Raw genomic sequence first — 20,568 nt, forward strand, 5'->3', positions numbered from 1 at the left:
ACACTCTGAGTAGATAGTTATTTCACCGAAATAATAAATTTGGAAAATATTTATTTTTTTAAATTAATCATAAATTTTTCTGCAAAAAATGATGATAAAACAGTTTCTGTTGAACTTTTGGCACAAAAATATTTCAAATTTATGATTTCAGTCTAATAACTATTTAGTCAACATGTTTAATTTATGTCAATGATGACAGGTATTGATAATTTCCATTCGAAATATCTCTAAGACCATTACTTGTAGCGATTTTTACCAAGAGACCTTTTTCACGTAAAAAACGTCGTAAATGTATATTTTACTCAGTAGTTTTATACAGGTACGGACGAAAAGTTATTACTCTTTAAACTAGTTAAAAAACATGTAGATGGCACCCTCTACTAGTAGGAGTTATATTGACATGAAAATCAAATTTCTCATGTCAAAAAACTCCTAGACACCAATTTTCATCCAAATATTGACGTTACTTCAGAAATTATTTGGAAAAAATCGAAATAAAAATGAAACTTCTACACCCTGTATCTCCGAAACGAAGCATTTTAGGACATACATTTATACGAACTTTGTTACTTATTTTTATCGGCAGAATATGCTGCCGAAGTTTTCGGAATACAGTTCGGACCACCCTGTATAGTTATAAGAGAGATACATAATTACGAGGACCAAATTAGTAATATGAAATAAAAATTGTAAAATTGATTGACTTGATCTCCAAAAGATGCACACTCAAACAGTATGATTTTAGAGGCTCCTTCATTCTACAGTCACAGTAACTATTGTCCTTAACATTTCTTCTATAAAGATAAACTGAACAGTGAAGGGAATGACCACTTTTTAATATAATAAATATAGATAGTGATACTTCTATTTATAACTCAGAGATCTCTCTCTTAAACGGTTTAATTAAAATACTGTTTAAATAAATGTTTTTTATTGAAAATAGTATAAAAAATAACATTAAATTAAATTACAAAATAAAAATAATACAGTTGTTTTGCTAAAATATATCTAAAATTATTGGTATCTGTACACGACGTTTGTATTATCGTTGGTATTGTGTTGTTGTCTAGCAGGAGCAATCTGTAAATAAAAGTATTATAATATTAAAAAAGCAATAAACTCCAGCCTGTATGCTTTAATTTTTTTATAATTAATACCAAATATAAAGTTGTTTAAAAATACTTTTTTATTTGAAATGTTGTCAAACTGGCATGAAATAATTTTGAACTACCTTAATCAACTGTGGCTGTCTTGCTGGTTGTTGTTGTTGGTGTTGTTGTTGATGTTGTTGTTGGTGTTGTGGCTGATATTGTTGCTGATATTGAGGTTGGTACTGTTGTTGCTGAACTTGTTGTTTAGGAAGGGCTTGATATTGTGGCTCGGGTTTGGGTATTCTGACTACGATATCAGTTGGCTCTCTGGATACCTATGAAAAAGAAATTAAAACCAAATAAGTGATGCATTTAGATATGAAATTTATTAATATACAATAAGTACAACTCTATTTCTTAGTAGAGGCGAATAATAAGTAGTATTTTTGCTTCCGATGTTAAGCATTTTTTTCGTTCGTTTCGATTTCATTCGCGTCGAATTAATCATATGTAGTGGTGATGATAAAGCAATGCAAGAATTTCCATTAACATACAAACTGGATAAAACTTTTTTCCCACATTTATGTCAGCATGAGAAAAAACAATATGGCGTTATTATTATATAACTTGGTAATATTTGAGGGGTAGTTTCATCTCGTTGGAATTTGACTTTCAAAAAATCCGTTTGCCAAAAATAAGCTTTTTACGTCCAGCAGTTTAAGCAGAATCGTGGTTAATCAATTACCCAACTTTTTGGAACACCCTGTATGATTTTTTAAAAAGTTTCAAAATATGTAAAAAAACAAAATAAATTATGCGTGTCCAAGCGTTTTCCCGAAAGACTAACGGTTTTTTAAATAACAAATATTTTAATATTCCAGTGGCGTTTTCACCCTCTTGGAATTTGAGATTCGAGAAACCCCTCCTTATCGAACCTCTGCACCCCACAGTCAATCAGTTTGCCAAAAATCAGCTTTAAACGTCAAGCAGTTTAAGCAGAATCGTGATTACTCAATGGTCACATTTTATGAAGCACCCAGTATAAATTTTTAAAAAATCTTAAAATATGTAAAACAACAAAATAAAATATATGTGTTTAAGAGTTTTTCCGAAAAGCTCACCGGTTTTTAAATAAAAAATACTCTAATATTTTGAGGGGTGGTTTCACCCCCTTCGAATTCGAGTTTCGAAAAATCCCTTATTATCGAACCTCTACACCCTAAATTCAATCCGTTTTCCAAAAATCACCTTTTTACGTCAAGCGCTTTAAGCAGCATCGTGATTACTCAATGACTAGATTTTTCGAAACACCCTGTATAGATTTTTAAAAAATCTTAAAATATGTAAAAAAACAAAATAAAATATACGTATTTAAGCGTTTTTTCGGAAACTTGACCGTTTTTTAAATAAAAAAATTGTAATATTTGAGGGGTGGTTTATTGAATTGGAACCCTTGGAACTGGAATTTCGAAAAATCCCTTCTTCTCGAATCTCTGCACCCTAGAATCAACCTGTATAATGTATTTTCATTATTTCACCTCTTTCTACATGTTTCTTGTGTTAGGTTAGGTTAGTTAATTTCGTACATTTCGAAGAGGTTTTGTCTCTCCAATATACATGTGGTACCCAGCAGATGCACTCATTTTTTTATGTTTCCGGTTTTTTAAGACGCTTCTTAAAGTCATTCCAGTTTTGAAGAGAGTTTTAATGTTTCATTGACTGCCTATTTGTCTGATATTTTCTGATGTTCCTCTTACATATGAAATAGTTAGGAGAGAGAGACAGCATATCCCTCAGGCTCAGATGTTGCCCAATATTCAATACGTACGTATCCAATTTTCAACCAATACAGTCTATATAAAAAGAACTCGATATGAAGCACCACTAAAGTAAATTTCTAGGTGCCGAAATGAATGATCTCGACCAGCGGATATTCCGGTCGACGCCTATTCCAAAAGCGTCGCGACGACGCGCGTCCTCGCTCCTATTGTCATGCAAAAATGGGGGGTAAACCGCGCGACAATGGGGGGTTATCGGCGCTGCGATCGTCTCTCCCGTCCATTGTACGAAAACGTTCAATTTGTGGGGAAAGATTGGAATCGACAACGGGCGGGAAAATACGTACCTACCACCGATTGAAAAATGGGATTTACAATTGCAGGACGAGTTTAATGGATGGTGGGAATTCTGGTAACAGGATGTCGAATGAATTCTGTTACATTATAATGTACAGGGCAGTTTACCAAAGAGAGTTTAACATTACATTATATTTTTGTTTTTAATTTTCAAGAATAATGGCAGGAAATAGACTATGATAAGCACACTTCTTCTTACTGCGCTTTGGGAGGTCCTCCTGACGTTGACAATCACGATTTCTTGGGAGGAACTCGTTACTTAGTTCTAGTTCCTCCAGAGGAATAGTTCCTTGAACTAGATCTTTAGTTCACAATAGTTTCCGACTAACACTCTAAAAATTCAGAACATCTACTTCGTTTTATAAAATATTTCTTAATTTTAGGAACCTAAAGTGAAACATTCCCATAAAATATTCAAATAACAAACTAAAAATCAAAAACAGTATCCACGACAATTTTCTGTGGTAATTACGCCGGCTGTGGCAATAGACAAGACCGAATCCATCGTCGTCGCCTTGTATTATATCTCGGATCTGCCGACTAAATAGATTCCCGTGAACCAGTATTTTAACTAGTTCCTCTAGTTCATCCCAGTCCTTTCGGTCCGAGACAGCTAACATACACCTGGGACTCTCCACTCCCGCCAAGCATCGGGCTACGATCGCGTTGGCCGTCCACAGTCTTTATCCCCGGAATAGATCCTGAGGAACTAGTCCTTTTTGAAATCGAGAACTAATTCCTTTCGTTCCGGGGTCGAAATAGTTCATTGGAATTAGTTCGTTCACAAACTACACACTCCTAATCAGCGCAACTGCGTTTATTTGGTATTGTTCTCTAATGAATTAGCTTTTTTATATGACACCGTGTATATCCATATCTACACACTCTATTACGTACGCCCTTCGCTGCTGGTAGTCTATTCCATTGCGAACAGGCCCTTAATTCCATTAGCGAAGCACCACAGATCGGCGTTCGGTCTCTGGAGGGACGAGCGAAGTCCGGAGAATTCCCTCGGCTCGTCTAATATCGCCCGTGCCGGTTAATTAATTAGTGGATAATACTATTTGTCCCTGTGTGATTAGTATGTCTTGTATAGAGCATTGTTCTCCGATAGAAATAGTTGGTGGAGTTGTCGAGATGCGCCAATAGTTGTGTGGTTTTGGGAGAATATAACGTTTTACAATTACTATTACTACAATAAGATGGAGAAGGTTTAACATTAAAATATATTTTGTTTGTTATTTCTAAGGATAACGGCAGGAAATAGACTATGATAAGCGCACTTCTTCTTCTTACTGTTCCTTGGCTGGTCCTCCTGACGTTGGCAATCACGATAGCGAGCTAATCTAGAGGTGGGGATTTTAGTTCCTTTGTTCTAGTTCCTCCAGAGGAATAGTTCCTGGAACTAGGTCTTTAGTTCACAATAGTTCTCGACTAACATTGGCATCCCTGTTGCTTTCTAATGAGTTTCGTTGTCAGTCAGAACTATTCACAGTATGATATGTATAATTTTTAGAATGTACGGGGGGAAATATAACGAGACGTGTTACTGCGTATTTTAAAAACATATAGGTAAGTTATATTACAGATAAAAAAATTAAAAAAGAAACTCAAATCAGAGTTTAAAAAACTATATTACAAATCAGTGGAGGAAATAATACGAAAATTTTACGATTCAAGCTTTTACGTTACTTCAGAAATTATTTGGAAAAAGTCGAAATAAAAATGAAATTTCTACACCCTCTACCTCCGAAACTAAGCATTTTAGGACATACATTTATACGAACTTTTTTACTTATTTTTTTCTGTTGAATATGCTGCCGAAGTTTCCGGAATACATTTCAGACCACCCTGTATTCAAAATATTATCTATATATATAAATCTGACTGTCCTGACTGATACTGACTCATCAACGCCCAGACCAAACCCTTGACCCTAGAAAGCTGAAATTTTGCACAGGGGTTCCTTTTATGATGTATACGTAAGATAAGAAAGGATTTTTTAAAATTCATCCCCTAAGGGGGTAAAAAGGGGGGTGGAATATAACAATATTTTTTATTTAAAAACGGTCAAGTTTCCGAAAAACGCTTAAACACGTATATTTTATTTTCTTTTTTTACATATTTTAAGATTTTTTAAAAATGTATACAGGGTGTTTCGAAAAATCTGGTCATTGATTAATCACGATCCTGCTTAAAGCGCTTGACGTAAAAAGCTGATTTTTGGAAAATGGATTTACTTTAGGGTGTAGAGGTTCGATAAGAAGGGATTTTTCGAAATTCGAATTCTAAGGGGGTGAAACCACCCCTCAAATATTACAATATTTTTTATTTAAAAAACGGTCAAGTTTCCGAAAAAACGCTTAAACACGTATATTTTATTTTTTTTTTTTACATATTTTAAGATTTTTTAAAAATGTATAAAGGGTGTTTCGAAAAATCTGGTCATTGATTAATCACGATCCTGCTTAAAGCGCTTGACGTAAAAAGCTGATTTTTGGAAAACAGATTGACTTTAGGTTGTAGAGGTTCGATAAGAAGGGATTTTTCGAAACTCGAATTCTAAGGGGGTGAAACTATCTCTCAAATATTAAAATATTTTTTATTTAAAAACCGGTGAGTTTTTCGGAAAAAACTCTTAAACACGTATATATTATTTTGTTGTTTTACATATTTTAAGATTTTTTAAAAATTTATACTGGGTGCTTCATAAAATGTGACCATTGAGTAATCACGATTCTGCTTAAACTGCTTGACGTTTAAAGCTGATTTTTCGCAGACGGATTGACTGTGGGGTGTAGAGGTTAGATAAGGAGAGGTTTCTCGAATCTCAAATTCCAAGAGCATAATTTATTTTGTTTTTTTACATATTTTGAAACCACCTGCTTGATGCAAAAAGATTATTTTTGGCAAACGGATTTTTCGAAAGTCAAATTCCAACGAGTTGAAACTACCTCTCAAATATTACCAAATAAGTTATACAGGGTGTAGAGGTTCGATAAGAAGGGAGTTAAGTGCAAATATTTTCAGGGGTTGTATATTTTGACCCCAGGAACACGGCTATGAGTTTTTTTTCGCAAAAAAAAGATGTTGAAAATCGTGCATTTTCTTTTAAATTTCTCTGTATATTTTTCGAAAACTTTTTAGAATTGCCTGTTCACCGCAAATTTTCCCGCGGTATAAATTCTTAATCTCTGATATTACCATAGTTACACCTTTACTCTATGGTTACGGCACTAAAATGGATGCAAATACAGAAAAAATCCGGTGGCTCTCAAAATTTTTCAAAAAAAAATCATTTTTTTTTAAATTTTCAAACTTAAATAACTCGGTTATTTTGGACTTATTTAAAAAATGGTAAAGAGAAAATATGTTTCTTTTGTCGAGATCTACCAGCCCTGAAAATATTTGCACTTATTTAAGACTCACCCTGTATAATAATATCGCCATATTGTTTTTTATCATGATGACATAAATGTGAGAAAATGTTATCCAGTTTGTATGTTAATGGAAATTCTTGCTTTGCTTTATCATCACCATTACAATGATTAATTCGACGCGAACGAAGTCGCGGGTACACCCTAGTCATTAATATAACTAAAGAACATTGGAAATATATCATCTCTCCTGACGCCTATGATTTGGGATTGACTCCATTTTGTTATTAAAACGCCATTGTTGCCATCTCCTCATTATTCTACCTGTATACACATGTGTCTTTGCGATATTGGTCAGTGTGTGTGTGTTTAGGCAATGTCATCGCTTCAATTAGCCCGGCTTGTGTGTGTGTGTGTGTGTGATTTATTCGCTATTGAGTGAGAGATAGCCTCGGGAGTAATTTCTTGATTAGTTATAATCGCATAAGTTATGGAGATGGAAACGGACAAACAGTTCGTTTAGTGTAATTAAAATCGATACAGCAACATGCCCATAGGAAGGTAAATCAAGACAATGGAGTAGTTGAAACTAGATAGAAAAAATGTGTGAAGAAAGCAAAAAATGAGACTCAAGACACTATCTCCTAATAAAAAATATATCAGAAACTTAAACTGGGTTTCTGGAATTCCAATCACAGATACAATATTGAAATGTATATAGTATGCTTATGTTTATTTAGTTCCTTCTTTTTAGGCTTCCGTACACAGTGGCGGATAAAGGGGGGGGGCCCTCTTTTAGGGGGCCTCCGAATCTTAATAAGTAATTTTTTATTCAACTTGCAAACAAGGCCAATATGTGTTCAGTAGTTACAAAGCTGTTTGTAAACAGTATAAACGGAAGCAGATATTTACTTAATTATCAATAATTATCAAGCCCCAGTAATTGTAAATGGCATTTTCTATTTAGGAAATTAAATCAATTCTTTGTTTAAAATATCGAATAATTATTATTTTTTATATATTTTGATACTGAATTTATTTATTTTAACTTTTAAGTTGTTTTTCAATGGTTTCATTATTTATTATTATGGAATGGTTTCATTATTTATTGTTATTTATTTTTACTGAATAAACATTTTAAATTACAACTAATGCACAGCATAACTTGTATTCTAGCTTCATTACTGATGATTTCCTTTAGTATAACGGGGGCCACGGGCCTGAGACAGCGAAGGGGCCCCTCGGATCTTGGAGGACTTACAAAATCGCGATATTTTGTCACGGTATTTCCCTGGAAGCATTTTTAAGAAAAAAATATTTAAAATTTTTGGACGAAAAAAACTACCTGTCAAAAAATTTGTACAGGTTAAAAGTCAAATTTAGCGATTATCACAGCCTCTGTGACATAAAGAAAAGACATGTGGATATCTATTTCAAAAATTAAATTGTTCATATGTCATATAATAATGGCGGTAGCTGTCATGGAATTGAGCGATTAAAAAATTATCATAAATATTTTTTTTTTTCAAATGGAAACCCATTTTTTTTATTTCACTAGTGAAAAGGTTTTCTAATTCGTTACGTTTTAACTAGACATATTCCTATACCTAAAATAAATCGTTTTTTAGTTATTTAAGATTTAGTTTGAAAACGTATATTTTTCTTGATTTTATCTAGCTTCCTTTGACATTAAGTTTCACTCAGACAATTTATTTCCATCTGTCAAAAAATGAATTATTTGAATTTCCTCTATTATAACTACTGCCTGCGTTAAAGTTTAAAAAGTGTATTTATATAAATATATCTCGTTTTTTAGTGATATCTAATAGTTGATATTTTAATAATATACCGAATATAAATCGAAAAAAAAACAGCGCAAAGTTAGCTTGGAAATGATGATCGATAATATACTGTCATAGACATAAGTATAGTCAAAAAGTAACAAATTTTAAAAACGAAAGAAGCGAAAGCATTTTCACGAATGAAATAAAAAAAGTGGATTTCCATTTGAAAAAAAATGATTTATAATAATTTTTTAATCGCTCAATTCCATGACAGCTGCGGCCATTATTATATGACATTCGAACAATTTAATTTTTGACATAGATAGCCATGTCTTCTCTTTATGGTACAGTGGCTGTGGCAATCACTAAATTTGACGTTTAAGCTATATACATATTTTTGACAGGCAGTTTTTTCCTCCAAAAATTATGAATATTTTTTTTTCTCAAAAACGGTTAACGTTAGGTATGGAGTGTTGAATATCAAAATTCATAAAATTTTACAGAGAATTTAAGTATGTAATAAAAAATGGAATCGCCTATTTAAAATAAGAAAGTTGCTGTCAACTTCCGGTACTTCCGAAAGTGACGCCATATTGAAAATATTTTTAATCGATAGATCTCATTGTGAAACAATGATATACCCAAAATCTCATATCTAGATATTGTAGTTCTCTAGAAACTTCTAACGCAGGCTCAGCCTGGGACACCCTGTATAAATTCTTGAATTTTGTCAACCATTATACATACGTCATTCAATTTTACAAAATGTGCATTAGAACTATATCATTATCTAAACAGACCGGGGGCCACATTTAGCTTTGCCGCCCCGGGCCCCCGACAGGGTTAGTCCGCCACTGTCCGTACCCAAAGGGTAAAAACGGGAACCCTATTACTAAGACTTCGCTGTCCGTCCGTCCGTCTGTCACAAAGGTCTATCTTATGAACCGTTATAGCTAGACAGTTGAAATTTTTACAGATAATGTATCTATGTTGCCGCTATAAGAACAAATACGAAAAACAGAATGAAATAAATGTTTATAAATAAAAAAGTACTTTCACTAAACATTATCTTTGTGAGGTGTTCCTCAAAGTTTCACATTCTTGGTATGCCATCAACTGGAAGTTGGAGGAGTGGAGTTTTTCTTTACGTTGTCCTTTTGAGTCTTCCTGCCCTCCTTTCTTCGTTAGCCACACATTTTAGCGAATGTTCTAATATATTTATATATAATTTATATATATACTAACGAACATTACGAAATATATCGCTGCTCTCTCCTGACGCCTATGATTTGGGATTGACTCCATTTTGTTATTAAACCATTGTTGCCATCTCCTCATTATTCTACCTCTTACATGTCCCTTGCGATATTGGTCAGTGTGTGTGTGTGTTTAGGCAATGTCATCGCTTCAATTAGCCAGTTGTGTGTGTGTGTGTGTGATTTATTCGCTATTGAGTGAGAGATAGCCCTCGGGAGTAATTTCTTGATTAGTTATAATCGCATAAGTTATGGAGATGGAAACGGACAAACAGTTCGTTTAGTGTAATTAAAATCGATATAGCAACATGGCCATAGGAAGGTAAATCAAGACAATGAAGTTGTTAATACACAATACAAAAATTGAAGAAAGCAAACGAGGCTCAAGACACCATCTTCTAATAAAAATATATGAGTAACTTAAACTGAGTTTCTGGAATTACAATCACAGATACAATATTGAAATGTATACTAAGGGTCAGCATTTTTGGTCTCGGGTGCCGGTTTTCATGTGTACGAAGAGTACGGTCAACACGCTTAGTAAAATAACATGTACTGAATAAAGACAGAAATAAAGACAGAAGGCGAGTAGCGTCAGATTAAGTAGTTATGTAATAAATACTTCGTATTTTGCTCACTCCGACTTACTAGATTGCCATAACGACTCACTCCTATACATGTAAACGCCGACCCAAAGGTTCGCTTGCCAGCGGGGTATATGCTTACCTATACTAATATATAAAATCCTTAAGTGACTGACTCACTGATTAATCACGATCGTGCTCAAACCACTCAACTTAAGAAGCTCAATTTTGGCATACAGGTTGATTCTAAGGTGTAGAGGTTCGATAAGAAGGGATTTTTCGAAATTCCAGTTCCAAGGGGGTGAAACCACCCATCAAATATTACAATATTTTTTATTTAAAAACGGTCAAGTTTCCGAAACAACGCTTAAACACGTATATTTTATTTTGTTTTTACATATTTTAAGATTTTTTTAAAAATGTATACAGGGTGTTTCGCAAAATCTGGTTATTAATTAATCACGATCCTGTTTAAAGCGCTTGACGTAAAAAGCTGATTTTTGGAAAACGGATTGACTTTAGGATGTATAGGTTCGATAAGAAGGGATTTTCCGAAACTCGAATTCTAAAGGGGTGAAACCACCCCTCAAATATTAGAATATCTTTTATTTAAAAACTGGTGAGTTTTTCGGAAAAACTCTTAAACACGTATATTTTATTTTGTTGTTTTACATATTTTAAGATTTTTTAAAATGTATACAGGGTGTTTCATAAAATATGACCATTTTTATGCTTGCACGATTCTGCTTAAACTGCTTGATATTTAAAGCTGATTTTTGGTAAACGGATTTACTGTGGGGTGTAGAGGTTCGATAAGGAGGGGTTTCTCGAATCTCAAATTCCAAGAGGGTAAAACGCCCTCAAATATTACAATATTTGTTATTTAAAAAATGGTTAGTCTTTCGGGAAACGCTTGGGTACGCATCATTTATTGTGTTTTTTACATATTTTTAATTTTTTTTAAAAATCATACAGGGTGTTCCAAAAAGTTGGGTAATTGATTAACCACAATTCTGCTTAAACTGCTTGACGTAAAAAGCTTATTTTTGGCAAACGGATTTTTGTCGAAAATCAAATTCCAACGAGAAATAGAGACCCCAAATATTACCCAGTAATATAATAATATCGCCTAATATTGTTTTTCTCATGCTGACATAAATGTGAGAAAATTTTTTCCAGTTTGTATGTTAATGGAAATTCTTGCTTGGCTTTATCATCACCATTACAAATGATTAATCTGACGCGAACGAAGTCGCGGGTACACGCTAGTTCCCTATAGTTCCCTTTATTTTTCTCTAAAATGAAGATTTTCCTCATGAAGATTACATAGAGACGGCATACAAAGGAGTATTTTCAAAAATTAACAAACTAACGGACGAAGCTCTGTGCTGGTATGGTAATTCTAAAGAAGGAATGAGAAAAAATATTTTATGTCAGTTTTATGACACCCTGGAAAATGTGCTATTCTTTGTATTAGGTAATGATAAGCCCTTTTCTCCATATATGGACGGTTCAGACTCAAAGTTATTAAACTTTTGAAAACAGTTAGACTTGAGAATATAACCTAGAGATCGGAAGAGAACCACAGTACATCTGTAAAGGTTGCAATGGAATAGGCCGATTAGGCTAGTTTTTCACTTACCTCAGCTTTGAAACCTTCTTTAGGATCTGCAGTATATTTTACAGTTCTGATGTATCCATCAGCGTCAACCACAGAGTAACTACCAGTGATCTTCTTTCCATCTCTTTCTTCTTTACGAGTTTGGTAGTTGGTAAATTGGTCGTCCTTTACATCGAAACCAAACTGGTAGGAAGGATTGGGCTGCAAGCAAAGAGTAACAGTTAAAATTATGAAAAAGCTAAAAGTTTTAACAGCCATATAGGTATTTGTGTGCGAATTTTCTGATTTCGACAAAAGCCCAGATTTTTGTAGAGGATTAACTAAGTAAGGAGACCAAAAGAGAGACGTACTAGTAAAAACAGATATATACCCTTACAGTTGGGACTCGTACCTGTTGATTTTTTGCTTGAACAAAACACTTGAGGATAGCGCGCGCTTGGAGGTGTACACTGTGTACTCGGCCGATCTTGTCTCTCTCTCGTCACGCTGCGTACTCGACTACGGCTACGTACCCACTAAGGTTTTTCGGGTAAAGGAGGGGAGGAAGGGATAGAATCCAACAGTAGTGAATAAAATAGTGTTTTATTTTGCAGATATACCCTGTAATGTGAAACACGATATATTCATACAGATATTTTTACAAGACTAATTTGCAATTCAATAGGCTTTAATCTAGCAGCCTTTTCAGGCCCAAGTCTCATACAAATTGGGTCGGGATTACAACTTGATACTTCATACATTTATGTAACGTAGAATTATTTCCGAAATTCTTTAACGGCGCCTCGTTTGACTAATCCAGACTGCCGGCTTTCAGATAATTTTCTCTTGAAAGTAATCGGGATTAAAGTAATCGATTAAATTTATTTAAAAGAGCTGAAATTTATCATCCATTAGATGGTTTCTGATATGTATAAGAATTCTGAGTATTAATAGATAAAATAGAGAAATAATAGATAAAGATAATACAGATAAAAGAGAAAATAATCCCATCAAATACATAAAATAAAAAAATCTCACGAACGCAGTTCTTCCACTAAAAAAATTGGGAGATCTCATGTAGAACCAATTCAACAACTTTGTTATAATGCATCTAACATCTAATCAATTTTATCTATCATCATTTATAGAGACCATATTAATATAAACAAATGATAATAATTATAATGGCTAAAGCATCATTCAGAACCTTGAAATTAGTGGTTTCAATTAGCATAGAAGTTTGTTCCTCTAATTTCAATGTAATTATTCAGTATATCAAAATTAGTATTAGTTATTTTCAATTCGTAGAAGAAGTTAACAAACATTTAACTTTTTCCCCTAATTATATTTCCAAATTTGCGAGTACTGTTATTTTAGCGTTTGATTATGATCCGTCTTTACATTGTAGTTACGCAGCTATTTCTTTGTCAAATATCATTTATAAAAGATATTTTAAATTTAACAGTGTTATTATACAATATTTACCTGATTTTAATTAAAGCAACCACTGTATTTTGTATTTTCACCATATTATTTAATAATAAAACCTTATGTAACCCTTACTCGCAAGTCTATGAATGTTCCAAGACATTTTGATAAAGTTTCCAAACTTCAAATGAATTTAATTTTGTGTTGATGAGCGAAAATTTATCCAATTATTTACAATTATTAGTCTAGCAATCGTTAATTTAGTAACACTCATTTATTAATTATATTTATGTCACATTGCTATGTAGTATTCAATAATATAAAGAAATTATTTTAAATCTAAATTATTTAATATTCTTTTAATAAATTAAAAAAAAATTATAAAGTTATATCAAAAATATAACTTTTAATTTTTTTAATTTAACTAACCTAACCTAACTAACCAATGATTATGCCGACACAAGGAATAGCTTTTCCCGTACGTCTATCCAAAACGTCACAAATTTCGATTAACTAACTGTCAGCTATTTTCAAAAATATTAAAACCCGCAGATCGTGCAAGTATACTGCATTTAAATTATTTATTTAGAGAAAGCATTATCGAAAAGTTTAAACTTTTCTAGCAAAATATATAAAAAATTTATAAGCCATAAAAAACACCTTAACTTAAAGTACTAAAAATTTTACGATAAAAATATTTTTACTTTTAAATTATCTTCTTTTTATGGTAGAAAGTATTTTACGACTTCCGATATAAGTATCTAAATATATACACTGAAGAAGCTGAACAATCAAACGAGAGAAGTAGTATGTCAGAAGTTTATAAAAAAGTTTATAATATAAGCGTAATTTAAAATGTCAAATATATATTTAGATTTACAGTATGTCCCCGGATTGTCTTTAAAAAAGGAAAAACATGTTTATCAATGACATTTTGTGGAGACTCTGGCCAAGTTAATATACCTGTGTGTTAATATAACTGTAAGTTCCCGAAAGTACCCTTGAAGATCTACACTGCTTCATATTTGACTGTATTTTGAAAAAATTTTTTAGTTTGTGAGATGTTCACATTTTCATTAAAATTTTTCTGATTTTCAAACTTTAGTGTTTATTTCATTTCCTGTTACTGTAATTAGTAAACCTACAAAACATATTTATTAGAGGTATAGTAGCTCTTATATTATTATGTTCTGAAGCGTTTATGGCTCTCTTGTAAGGGTAGTAGGAAGTCTAATAATTTGGAGATTGAAATCTTTATATAACTTTTCTTACCATTAGCTTATTTCTTGCTAATACAAAATAAACCGCAGGCTAGGGTGCTGATATAAAGAATGTTTCTCTTTTGATTGACAAAATCTGCAACTTTCCGTTCCTTAATTCCATCAGCATTAAATGTCTATTAAGTTTGCAATGCCCTCCCATATAGCACGTCCAAATGAAATTACGTTTCTACAAGGGAGACACATGAGAAACAACATATGTTAAAGTGAACCTAAGTGTTCATCTAGTTCTAACATATACATATGAGATACACGCAGGTTTATATTGATAGAATTGTGTGATGCAGTGTTTACTAGTTGTATACCGTATGCACTCAAGATTCTAAAGAGTTTTTTGTAACGTAACAAATAATTATTAAAATGATGAAATCTGACGTCGGTATATGAGACATACAATGTATAAGTCATATGTATGTGTGATACTTCGTATCATAGTTGTGCCTGTAGTACACACCTTGTAAAAACGTGACGTATACACATACTATAAATATCTATATAGACACTTTGTAATAGTGTACTGTTGTGTCTACATTCTAGCATGAAATGAAGGTGTGCGCATGCGCGGATAGCCTCAGCGTAGATACACCGACCAAGTGTATCTTATGTGTCCCTCTCCTTTCTCCTTTTTAGGAGTGGTATGTGTTAGCAGCCATTATTGTTGTATCATTCGAAAGCTCTATATAAATGTTCTGTTTGTGTGTAGTTTAAAAGAGATTTGACGGTAAGTACAAGTTTTTAATTACCTTGTTACACCTTCCTAAGAGTATTATTAATATTATAGGAGCGACTCTTCCCTTACTCGATACCCAATTTACCAAATTTTGACTCCAATGAATGAAAACTCCAAATATTCTCGTATAATGATAAAGAGGTTAGCTGAGTTAGCTCTGCAATATATTTTTTTTAATTTGGAAATAATAAAAATCTAAATGGACCAGAGAAAGAAAGATTTAAACACTTCAAAGAACTTCTTACACTGATATTCGGTAAGTTATTGATGGATCGATATACAGATATGTTTAATATTCAATAATCAGTTTCATATAAAATTTAAGGGTGAGATTGTTAATCTGGAAATAAAATACAACAAAGTCCAACAGAGTGCTCGATGAATGAGTATGCTAATAAACCAACTGCTTGGAGGGAAAAGAGGAGAAAAAAATTACTAAACGAGGTCCACCAAATCGTGGCGATATAACAGTGTTTACCATTTTAGTATGTTGTTATACTAGGTACTTATATTTTTAATACATTTTGCTACAAATTCTGTTGTTTTAAAGTGTTTTCTTACTTCTGGTTTCTGCAGTGTAAATAATAATTATTATTGTGTTATTTGCGCTATTGCGTTCCATGGTATAAAGAAATATAATTTTATATTTTTAACCACTTAATCCATTTTATGGAAGAAAAATGGTACATTTAATACAAAACAAAAATGGAACAATTTTAAGGTTACTTCTCTTGAACTTACGATCGAGATACTTTTGGAAAATAAAAGTTTTGCATTCCTAATTTTCGTTCTAAAAGATATAATTGGTATCATTGAATAAATATTTCTTAAAAAGAATGAAAAGTTAGGCATCAAAACTTGTATTATTTCCTAAATTCGTTCATAAGAAGTAGTTTTATCTAGCACAAGATGTATATACGAAGCAAAATACATACGTATACACGCGGTAGTAACAACTGCAATGTGTAAACATAGTTTAAACGTAATACACAAGCACTGTGTATCCTACGGCACACTGTGTATCCCTTACTTTGTGTATACGTAAATGCTATACTGTGGCTACATTGTGAGGCGGACGTTTAACCTTTGTGCATACGTGTTGAACTACAATGTGTAAACGTAGCATATTTACATCGGGGGAATTGTGTCACCCTGTGTCTACATCTAATAATGTAAACACATCGTAAATGTGATTTGATATGCTGTATGGGCTGTTAGTTGACGCACTACACTTTTGACAGTTTTCCTGTCTATGCTTATCAAGTGTAACTTAAATTTCAAGTACTATTTAAGTTTTTCGCCTGCCTCTATTCTGATGATTTCTTTTACAATTCTAGTGATTTGTTGATTACCCATTGTTCAGTGGTCATTCCATTTATTGCCTGTGTAGCAACGAAAAAGGTTTCTGGGCCTATGAATGGCATTGATCAGCCTTGTTTGTCCATTTGACCCTCGTACTCCGGTACCCAGGCTAATGTAACATTGCTAAGTCCTCTAGTCCTCTCAATAACTTACGGGGAAAGGATCTCTTAATTGTTTCAGCTCTACTATTCCAGCTCCTCCGTCTTCTGATATTCTTGAGCCACCTATATTCCAAGGTTCGTCCAAAATTTAAAATAAAATAATAATTTTAGTCGTTTTTATCACTCAAGTCGATATTTTTGACTTAAATCATGATGATCTGCAAGTTAAGCCAGTAAAATGAATTAAGTCAATATAACTACCCTCAAGTCAAGACAACGAAAATTCAATTAAGCAACTTTTTTAAATGTTAGTATTAATTTTCTTGTATTACCAATTAGCAATTTTCTTACTAAGTATAATTTTTTTTCATTAATTTATTTTAGGTCCAGATGAGAATAAAACCACTTAAAACAAAACGATTTGTTTTCAGAATAACTAATATAATCAACAATAAAAAAATAAACATAAAAGCAAAAAAAAGTACATAAAAACAACTTATATTAAATTAAATTTTGTGGTACTTTTTACAGGATGTACCCATTTTCGCGTGTTTTACAGGGTTTCTCGTTTATGAGCAGAAGTACAAAGATACGGTTTTCACATTACTATGCTACTTTTTTATGAAACTAAAAAAGGTGCACACATATTTGTCCTAGCCCTCTTAGTCCCTGAAATACAGGGCGAAATTGAAATTGTTGCATTTTTCGAATCCCGTAATATCGCGGACATTACAACTTATCGAAAAGATGAAAATCGATCTAACAAAAACAACGTCGTCTACAACTAAACTTTTAAGACAAATCTTTTTGATGACTTAAATCTTTTATAAAAAGAATCATATCTTTTTAGTGACTTAAGTCTTCTCTAAAAAGACTTAAATCTTTTTCTAGTTCGGAATATAGATTTAAATACAAATCATTTTGAAAAAGACTTAAATCTTAAGTCTTAAGTTCTTAAGTCAGCTTTCGACGAATGACTTAAAATTAAATGACTTAAGTCATTCTTCTTCTTTTTTTTAAAGTGCCTATCCTCTTTGGATGTTGGCTATCATATTGATCCATAATACTCTGTTCACTGCCGTTCTGAACAAAGCTGTTGACGTCATTCCGGTCCATGTTCGTAGATTTCGCAGCCACGATATTCGTCTGCGTCCCGCTGATCTTGTGCCTTCTATTTCCCCTGCAGAGTTGGAGTAAGCGGTATTTCTCGTTCCGCATGATGTGTCCGAAGTATTCCAGTTTTCTTCGTTTGACATTTACCAGAAACTCCAACTCCTTGTTGATGCGATGTAGTACAGTCTCATTTGACACGCGATGCACCCACGAAATCCTAAGCATGCGCCGATAGCACCACATCTCAAATGCCTCCACACGCTTGCATGATGCGTCGGTAAGCGTCCACGCCTCTGCTCCATATAGAAGGGTTGAGAGCACGTAGCATCTCAGGATTCTGATTTTAGTGCGGACGTTGAGGGACAGGTTGCATAGTATATTTCGCATTTTGTTAAATGTCCCTCTCGCGATTTCGATTCGGTGTTTTATTTCGCGAGAGTGGTCCCAGTCTTTAGTCAGGGTGCAGCCCAGGTATGAAACTGTCTCGGCCGCTGGGAGAACGATGTTGTTAGCAGTGAACTGAAAGTTGTTGATGTTGTTCTTGCTAATGATCAAAGTTTGAGTCTTCTTGCAGTCATCTTCATTCCGTATCTGCTGCATATATTCGCCACACGATCTATAAGCCTTTGGAGACCTTCAGCGGTATCGGCCAACGGAACGGTATCATCTGCATATCTCAAATTGTTTACTATTTCAATTGTAATAATTGTCAATAATTACAAATTGTAATTATTGACAAGCATCTGAGATGGGATAAGCACGTGTATAAAGTTGCAAAATCAGTTAGAATTTTGATTTATAAGTTTTATCTATTGACAGAATTTATGAACACATCTCTGATGATCCTAATATATAGATCATTATTTGTTGAGTCTATTCTGAGATATGGCATTCTTGTGTGGGGAAATACATCCAAAACAGTTTTAAGACCTTTGAACATTCTACAAAATTATATATTAAAAGTAATATTTAGAAAACCGAAGTTATTTCACACTGAGTGGCTATATTCGGAGACTGTCCCCAATCTTCGACATATATACATCTTAAATGTCGTTAGATTCATGCAATTAGGCACCAAAAAGAAAACATACATCATAATTATAGCACTAGAGCTAATACAAAAAAACACCTTATGCTCCCGGAAAACAGAACTGCGTTGAGTCTAAACTCAGTAAATAATATGGGTCCAAAATTGTATAATTGTATTCCTCTGGAGATACGCAGAATAAGTAACATACATAAATTTAATCTACAATGTAGAGAATATGTTTATAAAAATTACAAAACAGTCTTTCAACACATTTTTGAGTAGAAACACAATGTATGCCTGTCATATTTTTAGTTATATTTTTCGATTTATAAACCTTATGTTATTTACCTTTTTCTTTATTTACGCTATTTTTTATCCTAGTTATTAAGTTGATTATAGCTAGATTCATTTTTATTGGTTATTAAGTTTAATTAAGCAAATCTTTACTTAGATGTAAGACAATTAAATATATTAATTTTATATTCTAGGAAAAAGCTAAACAATGAGACGCACACAGGTTTCACATAGAAACCTAGGTGTCTCAATATTTATTTAAAATTCAATTCTGTATAATGGTAGTAATAGTGAGTTAAAATATCAAAAATATTAAATAGTAATAAGTTATTTAAAACAAAATAAAAAAAAACAGGTAAAATCAATACACCACATCTTTTTTAAATAAATATTACATTATATAAACACATTATTTACACTGACCTACAATTAAAAAAAAAAAAATATTCCAGTGATCGTCAAATTCCGATGGTGTAAATTTTCTAAGCAAATTACGTAAGGCTATTTTTGTAAATATTTATATTGATATCTATTATGAATTCACGTACTTGTATGAATTATATTACTGATTAGGTAACTAGGTTACTACTATTTATATTTTATTATAATTTGTAAAACTATGTACCACTCTAGAAATAAAGACTTTTTACTTTACTTTTTTTTATTTCTCCGTTTATTACCAGCCCATCCTTTGTGCCATCCAGTACCTCTCAAAATAGATGTTCCGAGTAATCATTGAATAGCAGAGACGACAATATACAACCCTGTCGCACTCCCCTCCTTACACTAAACTCTTCTGAAGTTTCGTTCTCGAATCAAACCACGGCCTTTTAAGTCATTAAAATGATTTAAATCAAATAAAGAAAACGTTTTCTGTGAGCTTGCAGCTCTGATCTCAATAGGCTAATGGTACGTACACATTGGCGCGCTGCGTCACGAGCGCGCCGCGCGCTCACCGAATCGCCTGTATTGGTAAATTTTCAGGTTGCGCAAGATATCTACGTCACGTGTAAATTTTTTTTGAATACATCTCTGGGCTGACTGGCGCTTAGGCGGCTATTGGTTTTGGCGAGAGAGCTCGCCGCTCTAGTGTTCCCCCTCTTTCGAATCGCAAATCCGAGCGTAAAAAGATCAAAGCGGCACGCTACACTGTCCGAGCTGGTTTTTACTTAAGCTGTGCAAATAGCTTAAAAATTCATCAAAAATTAATCGGCCCACTAAAACAAAATATATTAAACTTTACGATTAAGGTGCCGGTTTTTCGTGCCGATGAGTGTATAATAAAATATACTCATAAATCCGAAGTTCAATTCTGAAAATCACAGGACACTTTTTTGATACATTCGGATTCCTTCATAAAAACACTCGTTTCCCACCAGGTGGTCCCTTCACGAGTAAATTCA

General features: G+C 33.0%; 1 protein-coding gene across 1 annotated transcript in view; it reads right to left on the reverse strand.

The window, feature by feature from the left end:
* Positions 1-972: 972 nt before the first annotated feature.
* The window catches only part of LOC115877281 (altered inheritance of mitochondria protein 3), an 83,530-nt gene continuing 63,934 nt past the window's right edge, over positions 973-20,568 (reverse strand). Inside the window, exons 7-9 of the mRNA XM_030893417.1 lie at positions 11,870-12,049; positions 1,232-1,426; positions 973-1,080 (exon numbers count right to left, since the gene is read on the reverse strand). Of these exons, the coding sequence (XP_030749277.1) occupies positions 1,015-1,080; positions 1,232-1,426; positions 11,870-12,049 (441 nt within the window). The 3' untranslated portion in view covers positions 973-1,014. The remainder of the gene's footprint in view (positions 1,081-1,231; positions 1,427-11,869; positions 12,050-20,568) is intronic.

The sequence above is a fragment of the Sitophilus oryzae genome, unplaced genomic scaffold, assembly GCF_002938485.1.
Source record: "Sitophilus oryzae breed Bouriz unplaced genomic scaffold, Soryzae_2.0 scaffold_1443_pilon_pilon, whole genome shotgun sequence".
NCBI classification, from domain to species: domain Eukaryota; kingdom Metazoa; phylum Arthropoda; class Insecta; order Coleoptera; family Curculionidae; genus Sitophilus; species Sitophilus oryzae.